General features: G+C 44.6%; 2 protein-coding genes across 3 annotated transcripts; both read left to right on the top strand.

Annotated features, from left to right (window-relative positions):
• Positions 1–1,225: 1,225 nt before the first annotated feature.
• LOC147447551 (pentatricopeptide repeat-containing protein At4g13650-like) lies at positions 1,226–3,763 on the top strand. Its single transcript, XM_086523638.1, has one exon. It carries the CDS (start codon positions 1,226–1,228, stop codon positions 3,761–3,763), a length of 2,538 nt encoding a protein of 845 aa, XP_086379764.1.
• An 834-nt stretch (positions 3,764–4,597) lies between these two features.
• LOC147447550 (uncharacterized) lies at positions 4,598–5,584 on the top strand. Of its 2 annotated transcripts, XM_086523287.1 has the most exons (5): positions 4,598–4,762; positions 4,848–4,909; positions 5,027–5,056; positions 5,185–5,218; positions 5,346–5,584. In XM_086523287.1, exons 1-5 carry the CDS (start codon positions 4,598–4,600, stop codon positions 5,490–5,492), a joined length of 438 nt encoding a protein of 145 aa, XP_086379413.1. In that variant the 3' UTR covers positions 5,493–5,584. The 2 variants fall into 2 exon arrangements, 1 of the variants encoding a protein (XP_086379413.1); XR_015189626.1 differs by lacking the exon at positions 4,598–4,762 and having other exon boundaries at positions 4,772–4,909; positions 5,010–5,218; positions 5,346–5,511.
• The last annotated feature ends 7,345 nt before the right edge of the window (positions 5,585–12,929 follow it).

The following is a 12,929-nucleotide window of genomic DNA, read 5'->3' as shown; positions in this document are numbered from 1 at the left end:
GTTAATGGTTATATTGTCTTGTGGGTGACTACTTTGGGTCTATATCTAAGCTTGCACTTTCTTTCAAAGGTGAATCTTCGCTTATCTTGGATCCATTTAGGTTTACTCAATTATTGAAACATTCAATATGGTTGATGGGTGAATGCTTTGCCACCAATTATTTTTTCTCTTGGGCGTCGCTATGACCGTCGCTATATAAGGCTCTGCAGTGTCGCTATAAACGTCGCTATAGGTGGTCTGTAAACGTCGTTATGATCATCGCTATATAGCGACGTTCCCGTATCGACGTTGTTAGCGACGGTCTTAACGACACCGGAGATTATAAAAACCCAATGTATTTTCGTCGCTAACAGCGTCACAAGTGCACACAACCTCTTGTAATGTGCACGATGATTTATTATTTGTTATTTTATATTACATTGGATAGAGTTCATACAAATAAGAGACATGTATTTCATGTTAAGTACACTACAAACAATCTTGAAAAGCTGTAGGACGAGACACATTATGGGGTTGCTACAAAGCTTATTGAGGGCCCTCTAGAGCCATGACACTATTTGGTGCTCCCTAAGGTCATGTCAATGGACGGCCCAAAATTGTCTACCAATGTTGGCCATGGATCTTAAATGAGAACAAACAAAAGAGAGACCCACGATCGCCATCAAACCTGCAAGCCAAAACGCCTTCATCGAGCGTTCAAGGCCCTACCATGGCCGGTCATTCCGACCATTGATCCCACCCGCCGAGTGTCCATTGTTATGAGCTACAATGCATCTCTTGCGCAAATACAACTTGTTCCGTTCTGATCATCCAGATTTGTGCATAACAAACTCAGTGCGATACGCTCAGAGAATCGCCCAGAGGAAAGCTCCATGGAGCTGTTTTCCCCCTCATATCAGCAGAAGAATACTCTTTTGCAGAATCTTCAATGGCACCTCTCCCACGCAGGATGAAACAAGCTTGCGATCGGATGTCTCTCTTTCATCTTGTAACTGTGCACGCTGAGAGTGGTCGTGTGTGCTCATTAATGTGTCGCACCGCAAATATATTCAAATTATTCGGCCGTCAATCACAATTCTACCAAGAGTTCATTGAGCAATTGCTTCTGCTGGGTTCAATAAGAGCGAAGCTTAACCATTGCACCCATTCCTTGCAGAAGCAGACTTCAATGTAAGCAGGAGGGCCATTACTGTTGTAACTCAAGTGGATGAAGTGCCGATAGTTGATGGAGACGGTTCAAAATGCTCCTTATGTGCCTGTTGATCTTGTTACCTCATTGAAGGCCTGTGCGAATCAAAAAGACTTGGACAAGGGTAGCAAGTTACACACTGATATCATCAAAAGGGGTTTGCTGGTATCAAATGCCCGCCTTGGAAACACCTTAGTAAGTATGTATGCGAAGTGTGAGGCACTCGAGAAGGCATATCAAGTGTTTGATGAGCTTCCTATTCGAAATGTAGTCTCATGGAATGTCTTGATTTCAGCATATGCACAGCAGGGACATGGTGATGAAGCGTTAAGCTCTTTTGAAGAGATGCAATTAGCAGGTTTCTTTCCAGATGCATTCACAGTTGCATGTGTTTTGAAAGCTTGCGGAAACATAGGAGCCTTACAAATGGGCCAAAAAATTCATGCTCAGATTTTGAGAGAGTGCATGCTCGAAAACGATGTCGTGATTAGCACAGCACTGGTAGCTATGTATATTAAATGTAATGTACTCCAAAAAGCCCTAGAAGTGTTTCATGAGCTACCATTGCGTAATGTTGTCTCATGGAATGCACTAATAGCAGGGTTTTTACAACAGGGACTGGCTGCAGAAGCTTTGAGTTATTTTGATACAATGCAGCTTGAGGGCATCTCACCGGATTCTGTGACCTTTGCTTGTGCCTTGAAAGCTTGTGGCAGCATTGGACATTTAGAGAAGGGTGAAGAGCTATGTGCTAAAATACTGAGAGAGCATGCTTTAGAACATAATTTTGTTGGCAATGCACTAGTTGATATGTATGCCAAGTGTGGCGCTCTCTCAAAAGCACAAGAAGTGTTTGATATGCTTCCTTCCAGGGACATAGTCTCCTGGAATGCTCTTATCACAGGTTATACTGAACATGGACAAGAGCAAGAAGCACTAAAGTGTTATGAGCAAATGCAGGTGAGGGGATTGGAGCCAGATGTAACTACTTTTGCTTGCATGTTATGCGTGTGTGCCAGCACTGGAAGACCAGACATTGGAGAAGAGATACATACTAGAATCGTGCAAGCACATCTGCTGGAAAAGCACATTGTGGTTGCCAATGCACTCGTAGACATGTATGCCAAGTGTGGTTTACTTGAAAAGGCACGACAGGTTTTTGACAATGTTTCATTGAGGGACGTAGTTTTGTGGAATGCTCTTATCGGAGGGTATGCCCAGCACGGAATGGGTGAAGAAGCACTGGCCTGTGTGAAGATGATGCAGTCTGGAGGCTTCTGTCCGGATGCAGTTACTTTCGTTTCTATCTTAAAAGCCTGTGGTAGTAATTCAGCTTTAGAAAAGGGCAAAGAAATACACGCGCAACTCGTGCATGAGAATCGACTTGGCAGTAATGTGGTTGTTTCTAATGCATTGGTGGATATGTATTCAAAGTGTGGTGCACTTGAAAATGCTGAAGGAGTGTTTGAAAACCTGCAAGTCCGGAATATTGTCACATGGAACACATTGCTTGCAGGATATGCGGAATATGAGCTTGGTGAGAAAGCATTGAAATATTTTGAGCAACTAAAATGTGAAGGGTTCTCTCCGAATTCAGGCACGTTCGCTTGCACTTTGAAAGCTTATGGTAGATTGAGAGTTGTATCCCCTGGGCAGAGATTACATGCTGAATCTGTCAGTTATGGTTTTTTTGACATTGATGCAGGTGTTGGTACTGCTTTAGTGGTAATGTATGCCAATTGTGGCATGCTTGCAGATGCCAAAGATGTATTTAACAAGCTTCCAATTCGTGATGTTGTGTCATGGAATGCAATAATAGGAGGGTATGCACAACAAGAGCATGGACAGGAAGCATTGAATCTTTATAAACAAATGAAATTAGAGGGTTTTATTTCAAATGCAGTCACCTATGCTTGTGTTTTGAAAGCTTGTGCAGTGATAGGAGCTGTGTGTGAGGGCCAAAAAATTCATTCTGAGGTTGTGGAACTTGGTTTATTGGAACAAAACATAATTGTTAGCATGATGTTGCTATCGATGTATGGCAATTGCTGCATGCTTTCAGAAGCTCAAGATGTGTTTGATGAACTTCCAGCTCGAGATGTGGTCTCCTGGGGCGCACTTATGGAGTCGTATTCCTTGCTCGGAGAAGTAGATATTGTCTTGCGTTTACATGATGAAATGGTAACAAAAGGTGTAGATCCAAACTGGATTAATCTGCTTATCATTCTTAGTGCATGCAGTCATGCAGGATTAGTAGACAAGGGTCAAGTTTATTTTGAAAGCATGGGCAAGCACTTTGTGACATCACCCAATTTGGAGCAGTTTACTTGCATCATTGATATGCTAGGCCGTGCGGGACTTCTCGAAAATGCGCTAGCTGTGATTGAGAAGATACCATTCTCTGCCAATTCCAGATTGTGGAATACTCTACTGGGTGCTTGTATGAAGTCCAAGAATATGGCACTTGGAAAGTGGGTGTTTCAACATATGACACATGCTGAAGAGGATGCTGCCTCATATGTCTGTTTAAGCAACATTCTTGGAGCTGTGGGCAGTGAAGAGAATTTAGATTGAAGGAGTCTAAAAGTAGGTATCAAAGTTGGGAATCTTATAAAATATAGGAGGAATGTATATTTCCACGCAAAAGGCATCCGTGGCGAGATAATCTACATGACAAGATTGGCAAGTCTCAAGCTTTAGCAAATCAGCAAGTGGAATTGCAAATATTTTGTGATAAAGTACTCATTGGATCGCAATCAAACTTAGGAAAGACGGGAGTAAATGTATTCTTCCACACGAAAGGCATCTTTGTCTACATGACAAGATTGGAGATCATCAAGCTCTAGCAAATCAAAAACTCGAATTGCAAGTATTTTGTAACAAAGTGCTCATCAGATGGTGATTAAACTGCAACTTTGTGAACTGGCTGGTCTTACACAAGACAGGTGGTAGTTAGAAGACAAACAGTTAACACAAGATTCTCACCAAGGTAGAAGACAACAACAAGATACAAGACACTGTGACGCTTGCACAATCCAAGTGGTGACCACTTTTTGGTAGACTAGGGCGGTATTTCTTTTATATCAACTTGGCACTGGCATGCTGGTACAAATCTCACAACAATCACCCTCTAGGATGGTTATGCTGTCTACATTACAGAAGACTCTGTATGCTTGAGCTCCTTGCAGACTGGCTGTGAAGTTCCATGCTCAAGACTCCGAATGCGTGTTACAGCTCCTTTAAATAAGTTCTGAATTCGAACTTTGAAAGGCACTGCTAACCCAAAAGCTGGGTGCTTGCAAAAAGCTGGGCTGACCGCTTGTGTACTTTTGCTTGCTTCCTAAGTTTCGCAGTGATTGCTTGCCTTTTGTCAATGCACCAACGGATGGGTCTGCTTTCTTTCTTCTAATGTACTGGTTTTCCAGTTTGGACACTCAGCTGTTTTACTTTTCCAGCCACATAATCAGCCAAGTCAACTATTGGCTCCTGGCACCTTGTCAGCTGCCTGTCACTGCCATGCCAGCCCGCCAGATTGCCATGCAACTGCCTCTGCTCCATATGCCAGATGTTGCTGTCAGATGAACCACAAGCTCTTGAAATGGCCTGACCTGTGGATATACTATTGGACAAATCGGACTGTACCATGCCATGATTCTAGGAGACTACAGCAACTAAAGGTTATTCAACAGAGGAGCCTCAGGATATTGCAATTTTAAACAGGTAACATTCATTATGGCCTTTGTCATTCTCATCTATAGGCCTCTAGCATCAGTTGTTTAAAGCAAATTACTACTCCTTATCTGATCATGAACACTTCCAGTCTTGGTGTTACTGTAGTGGAGTCGCTACAACAGTGGAGGAAGTGAAGTACGAGAGATTGAACCCTTTGTGAACACACTGGTTTGCTTCTTTTATTTCAAAAGATTACATCTATGTGCCATGCCATCATTTAAGGAGAGGACAGCTTTCGAAGGATGCATGCTGGGTTAACACAGAAGAGGGGCTTTGGGACATTGTGACATGAAACAGGTAACATTCATTCTTGTCTTTGTCGTCGTCCTCACCTTTTAAGTGGGCCTTTAGCATCAGTTGTTTTAAAGCAAACTACTATTCCTTTATTTGACTCTGAACACTTCCCGTCTTGGTGTCATTGTAGTGGACTGGAACAAGAACAGACGGACAGAGAACCGAAAGATTGGGGTCCTTCACGGATCCACTGGTTCCTCAAGATTGGAGCACTCTATCAGACAGCTCGCTCTTCTTTTCATGTACTTACTGCTTTCTTTTGTGTAATATTTGTTAAGCTTGCACATTAACACTCACGCTGCTGCTGAAGTGTCTGGAGCTGTACACTACTCCAAAGATAATGGATTTTGCAGGTATGTCATTTTGAAACGTTAAGCTTTATGCTACCCTCTTTACCTTGGAAGAATGCCATCTTGAGCATCGGTTGCCTTAAGAAAATTGAACTGCAGACCACACTACATCCAAGAATCCCATTCGTGAACTGTGAACACGTCACGTCCAAACTTTCCAGACAATGAACTTTGAAACACATCTTGTCCATAATCTTGCCAACAACAATGGATTGGTGCACACATCCATAGTGTTTTAGATACGCCTAATTGGTTCCTTACCAGATGCATGTGCCTTGAACTCCGACTTAGGGGTTCAAATACCGTTACTTAAACTCCAACACAAGTGTCCAAATTAATTATAGGGAGAACTGCTTGCCTCTCTCTGCTACTCACAAGCCTCTCTCTGGCTGAAGTTAGTGGTGGCAATTGCCCCTTGACTAGAGATCTGGTGTCGTCGCCACTGTGGTCGCCACCACGTGTGCCATGGCGATCTCTTCTTTATCACCGTTATCTCTGTCCAACTTGTCGTTGCCTTTGTCTCTTTGTGAGTTCGTGTTTTTGTCTTTGGTTTCAAACCAGTGCATCAGGGAATGGGTGGAACACAGCCCAAACATTCCGAAACGGCGTTCTGGACGAGTCACGTTCCCAAAACGGAGTCGGGAACGGAACGTCATTCCGGAACGGGGTGTAACCGGAATAGTGTTCTGGAACGAGGGGAACAAGGCGGAACATGAGGTGGAACGGTGGAACGTGGGGCGGAACGGGCAAAAGTAGGCATTTGGAGGAAAAATAGTAGGCTTTTGGGGGCAGATTTGGGACTGTTTGGGGAACATATTTGGTGCAACTCGAGGACAGATTTGGGGGCAACTTTGGAGTTGTTTAGGAGTTTATTTGGGACTAAGTTGAATGGAGGTAATTCAAGCCTTACTTTAGTCGACCGTTCTGGCCCTCCCTCCTCCTCCCCGTTCCCGACCCTCCCATTCATGTTTCCCGTTCCTGTTCCGGGTAACTATGCAAGTTCAAACTCCCAAGCCAAGCAAAGTGTCGTGTCATATTTATAACATTGGTTGTCGGACCTCATGTGTACCGAGACAACTAACTGAGTACTGGTACTGTTATCCTTGTCAAGCTTCCCTTTGCCGTTGTCCTCTAGCGAACTGGTGCATTTACGAGAGATAGCACTTTCTTGATCATAGGATTCCATGACCCTTGATGGATAAGGATCACTCTGATGACAATGTCTGTGATGTTCTTCTTTGTGATACATCTGTACTGATACCAAAGCACTCTCCTCTAAATACTGATCCGGATATATATACCTCACTGCTACATGATCTTCTCTAGATAGTGGCAATTGATGGCCTAACACCGGTTTTGGTCTTTCTAGTCCTAGTTAGTTATAAACATCAATGTTCCCTGACTTAAGGTAAACCCTTCTCTCTTATTTTAAAATTTTAACAAGATTATATTAACATAAGGGATTTTTTAATTGATTTTAGAGGAAAACTCGTAAGTTTTTGAAGAAAAAGGGGCCATTTTATTACCTTAAGCATGTAAGTAAAGGGGTTTTTTTAATACCCTATGAACGCACGTTATATGAATAGTTTCTAAAAGATGCACCCCCCGAGAGAGAGAGAGAGAGGGGCCACTGTGTCCACCTCTGAGAATTCCATTTCATGGCATGCCCGGATCAAGGGAGTGGGGAAAGTGTCTCAGCCTAGCCTTCAACAAGTCAAAAGTTCAAAAATAGCAAAGAACGAGGAAAAATGTGGAACATCTGGAAGGCACATTGCCTTCATGTTCTCCACGATGCTCCTCCTACCACTCAGGAGACATTGGCTATGATTTGGATCTACTTGATCCACTCTCTCAGATTACAGTGGGTTACATCCAACACCTCATTAGGATCAAATCAGGCTAGATATCAGGTGATGGGCAAGATCATGATTGTTTTTCGATCTCTTAGGTGGGCATATCAGATGGGAGTATTCTCCACCGATACGGTTTATCCTGCACTCATTTCAATTTTCACCTTGATTGGCGATACTTACTGCCATAGAGTCCACTTGCACATCTTATAGGTTGTACACTCCATGAGGAGGCCGGACGCGGAACTCATGTAGACCTCTATACTATTCTATATACAGGATGATCTTACCTCAAAAAGAGAGAGAGAGAGAGAGAGAGAGAGAGAGAGAGAGAGAGATGAAATGAAATGAAATGTTATATTAACGTCTTCAAAAGGCCAAAATGACCTATGAGACCGAAAAGTTACAATGTGGTGGATTTGATACAAAGTCAGATTAACAAGATGACAAAATGACAAAATAAAATACTACGGAATCCTAAACTACTAGGCAGCACCTCCAAACGACGTAGGCTGCGGTTTGGGGGGCGTTTGGTTGTAAAAGGCCTCTATATCTCTCGGCCCGGACCTTTTTAGGTTATGCGGGAGGAGTGATGAGGGAGTCGTTGAATATCTCCCGGCCCGGACCTTGTTAGGTTATGCGGGAGGAGTGTTCATCGGTGGCTTTATGTTTCTATGTCTTGTAACATGCATATGTGAGCATTTGTGTTGCATTGTGATGTGCCAATTACTGAATATTCCTAATTGGATGAGATTGCATGGGTATGCAATTTTAGTGCATCGACACCCGTGGAAGATCAGTACGGTCTGGGTGTGATGGCTAATTTTACTACGTCGGAATATCAAGAGTTCCGATCTGGACGAAAGGAGAAGCTAACTCCTTGATCAAAACAGCCGAAAGGAGAAGCTAACTCCTTGATCAAAAGAGCACAAAGGAGAAGCTAACTCCTTGATAAAAAGCGCAAACTGATTGTCCCTCGGAATGTTCCTCAGAATTTTTTTGAGCTAACTTGAGTTGTTTTTGTAGATATACTGTAATCGCAGACAATTACTCTCTTTCAAGAAGGGGAGATGTAACAAACTGCTGACGTGGCAAAACTCTAATTTTTGCCAGAAACCCTAACCCTAATTTTTGCCAAAAACCCTAATTCTGGAAACCCTAACCCTAATTCTAGAAACCCTAACCCTAAGGACAGTGTGGCAGATTTTTGAAAATTGCGCTGACATGATGACGTGGCAGGTTGTACGGATTTCCGCGTTTTGCGTTGGCTGATGATGTGGCAGGCTGTATGGATTTTCGTGATTTACGTTGGCAACTTTTTGGCTTTGCTTTTGGACTAGAAGCTTTTGAGTTTTAAAGGCTTTTTACTGTAATTGCTTTTTAGGCCAAGGGTCTTTAAATATGAGGCTAGGGCTCATTCTCTGGCATGCTTCCTGGCGAAGGTGCAGAGTCTGGAGTACCGGCTTGTACTGTGTTGATGCAATATAAAGAAATACCGAAAGGGGCGCCAAGGTTTGGGGCCAATACTCTGGGGTGGAATTCTGCCACTCCGTGTCGCGTGTCGTCTCTCTCTTTCAGTTCAGTTGTTATTGAAGTGCTGAAAGTCTGTTCAATCTGTTCTTTTCTATTGGCACGTGGTGCCCGTCTTGTGACATCCGCTGTATCTCCCAGTCTTGATCCGCAACTGGTGTGAAGATGTGCGTATCTGGCCAATAGCACATCGTACCCATGAGACAAGTGGGTGTCCATGTATCTGGGTCTCGTCACAAAACCATCCTCCGTAAGCTGGAGAAGATGCTCTCTGTAGAAAGCCATCTTCGTGCCCAGCTCCTGTGCTGGCTGTATCCATCCTCCTAGTGTCTACTTGAGTCAAGTCCTGGCGGATAAGCCTGGTGATCTCGGACTGTGTAAGAGTCAGAGAGGGTGCATCCAGTGAGTACTGGAAGAGAGAGAGAGAGAGAGAGAGAGAGAGAGAGAGAGAGATGGCTGGACAGAGCAACCCTCAGCTCTCCATCTTTACCGCAGCCGAGGTGGAATTCTTGGCAGAAGATGAGCAAATTGACATTGTTCCAAATGTGAGGATAGACACCTTGCATATGATCTGTGCTAAGATTTGAATTTGACGCGCAGCGCAAAGCAGCCTCTCTCTCACGCTGCTGCTGCTCGCGCCAACCACGTTGCTACTACTGGCTGTTGTTCGCTTGCTGCGCCACCCTCAGCCCTCTCGCCCCCCCCTCCCCCCCCCCCCCCAATAGGCAGAAATTCAAAAATACAGGAAATTCAAAAAAATTCAGATTGGAGAAGTTTTGGTAGAAATTGCAAGGACTTGCAGATTTACAAAAGGTAGAAATTACAAGGATTTTTTTGGCAGAAATTGTAAGGACTTGCAGATTTACAAAATATAGAACAACTTTGACAAAAACAAGATCTAGCAGAAAATCAGAAAATCAAAATAAAAAATGTATGATTGATATGAGGAAAACATATGTACGCAATATGCGGGACATGGATGTATGCGTGATGTGGACATAGTGGGTTGGCCTTGCATAAGTGCAGATTGTGTTTTTGATGGAGGTCATGAGCGCTTCGCCAGTGTGCAAGCCCCATCCGAAGGCAACCTTTGTGCTTACAAACGAGCGAATAACACAAATGGAAAGGGAGATGAAAAGAATGGAAAGCAGATATGGAGGGATGGTGGAAAGAGAAGGCCAACCTTCTTCAAATGTTTCTTAACGAAGGCGCGCAGTGGAAGAAAGAGAAAGAGGACTTGCACGCAGAGCTACAAGCACTTACGGCGAACTTCAAAGCACTTAAAAAAGAGGTCTCTGCCCTCAAGCGAGAGCTTGCTGATAGAGCAAGTAGTGGACTGGAGGAAGGGGAATTCTAGCCTTCGGTGATAGAGGAAATCAAGGTCATCAAGGAGGAGGTACGGATGATCAAAGAGGAGAAACAGAAGGTGGTAAAGATGTCTTCGTGGATGGATGTGATCACGAAGACGCAGAAGAAGACGGATGAGGCCGAGAAATGGATAGAAGTCGCTAAGAAAGGGAAAGAGAAAGAAACCACATCTGTCCCCACTCTTACAATCATCAACATGACTCTAGAAGAAGAGCAGCGAAGGAAAACTAGAGCTTTGCATATAAGAGAAACCGGTCTAAAAGACCGAGATGATGTGGAAGGGGAAGTCGAAGAACTTCTCTGCATGATGGGTAGTGAGGCTACTCATACAAAGTCATAGAGGGTGGGGAAGAAGACACAAGGCAATGGGGAGACTTCAAAAGGGGGAGCTTTAATCATCCGTTTCCATTGATGGAGGCAAAGAAGGACTTCTGGAAGAAGCGTCCTACACTAAAGAAAACGTGCATATTCCTTGGAGATGACCTCACTCTCACACAGCTTGCGCATATGAGAGAGGTAATGCCAGAGATTCAAGCGGCAAGGGAGAAGGGAAAGACTGCCTTCTACAGAGATGGCCGGGTGGTGATTGTAGAGCGTCGCTCCACATGACGGTGTGAGACCTATGGGACCACACTCAAAGTTGCCACTTGAAATTGTAATGGATCTATGTGACTTGATGTGGGTGCTTTTGAGGACAGTTTTACGGGAAGAGACATCGTCTTCTACTCTGAGACACATCAAGCCCCTGAGCAGTCTATGCCTCACATTAGTGGATATAGATGGGAGACATCGTGTAGACAAGAGACACGATCAGAGCATAGAGGGCGGGGCTCAGGAGGAGTGGTAGTGTTATTCAGGGAGGAGTTGCAGCCATTGGTACATATAGCCTGCAGGGATGAGCAAGCTAGGTACATGTGGGTGAGATTGAGAGCAGAGACAGACATATATCTTTACATTGCTATTTGCTACTTTCCCCCGAGTACATCAGTTCATGCACCACCCAGAGGACAGTCCCCCTTTTCTATTTTGGATGGTGACATATGGGAGCTCTCTAGAGATGGTGACATCATCATTCTAGGGGATTTCAATGCTAGGACTACCCATGATCAGACAGTATTTTATGATACTTCAGAGGAGATGCTGAGAGAGCTGGATGTTGCAGAGACGGACCTATCCAGACTATCACAAGATGGAGAACACACTGAGTATGGACGACACTTGATAGACATGGGGACTGCACATGGATTGGCCATCTTGAATGGCCTAGAGAGATTTCCCGTGGCGGGGTGTTTACATGCTTTCCACACAGACATGGAGCCAGCACAGTGGATTAGTCATGGCACAGCCGAGCCTCATCTCTAGTATCCAGGATCCCACGGTTGGGGACCCAGACTTGTTAGTGTGGCAGTGGATCATGCTCTTGTCCTTGACCATCTCTTTTTAGTTTAGTGTAGCACACAGGCTACGGGCAGCAGCCCCTACGCTACACCTTCACGCGGGAGACGGACTCTGTATACATAGATGGGATCTACAGACGCCTGTGCACAAAGGAGCCAAGGAGACCTCTGGAGGAGCTTACTACTATACTGACACAGACACTACATGATGCAGCAGTAGAGGCATACCCACATACCCAGCCTGAGCAGAGACGCCGTTCGGGGAGCATGCCCCAGAATAGTTGGTATGATGAGAAATGCATGGACACTAGAGCTAGACTTCAGAGGGAGGTGCTTTTGGGGGACATCACTCACAAACAGTCACATATTGACTTCCGATGCCTAGTGCGGCGGAAGAAGAGAGCATTTTTGGCTCGCCTAGAGCAGGATCTATACCAGCTATACTTGAGTCAGGACTCACGTGAGGCATGGCGGCTCTTTCAGGAGCACTCCCCCCCCTCCCCCTTGCCATCACTTCTACAGAGGCCTGGGGCCAGTACGCATCATCTCTGTACACAGTTCCTGAGCAGCCCCACCTTCCCGACCCCCCCCCCCCCCCCCCCCCGATCCATGCCCACACAAATGTGCTTTTTTCACCGCTGAGATGGTGAGGAAGGCCATTTACAGGATGAGGACTGGGAGAGCATATGATCATGATGGCTTAGTGGCTGAGCATTTCACGCATGCCAGAGATCTACTAGCAAAGCTTCTAGCAGTTATGTTTAATCGTGCCATGTGTGAGGGCTTGCGTGATGCTTGGAGCCTATCTACTATTGTACCTATCTTCAAGTCGGGAGACCCTATGGAACATGGGAATTATCGCACTATCATGATTGGACACACATTGGCACGATTGTATGCATCTATCCAAGTTGTGCAAGAGAGTCGATTTTCCACCTAGATCTTGCTTCTCGCAAGATTATCGACACCCATGCCCTAGTGCTTACATAATCCTTGATCCCATTTCAAAAGAAAACTGCAGCTTTGGTCCAATATAGGTTTTGGATAAAGGTGACCTTATGAAGGCCCCTCTCAACCTTCAATTTTTGGGCCCTACCACAACTGAAACTACTCACCTTAGAAGTCATGATTCACGTATGAAGATAGGGAGCTCTTTTCCCATTGTTTTTCCATCTAGTGTTCAACAACATGAACTACTCCTTGGAAGGGATGTCATACC

This window comes from Adiantum capillus-veneris, chromosome 11 (assembly GCF_014529385.1).
Source record: "Adiantum capillus-veneris isolate H3 chromosome 11, ASM1452938v2, whole genome shotgun sequence".
Taxonomy (NCBI): domain Eukaryota; kingdom Viridiplantae; phylum Streptophyta; class Polypodiopsida; order Polypodiales; family Pteridaceae; genus Adiantum; species Adiantum capillus-veneris.
The sequence above is the reverse complement of the archived record's forward strand: the minus strand, read 5'-3'. Positions and strand labels throughout refer to the sequence as shown.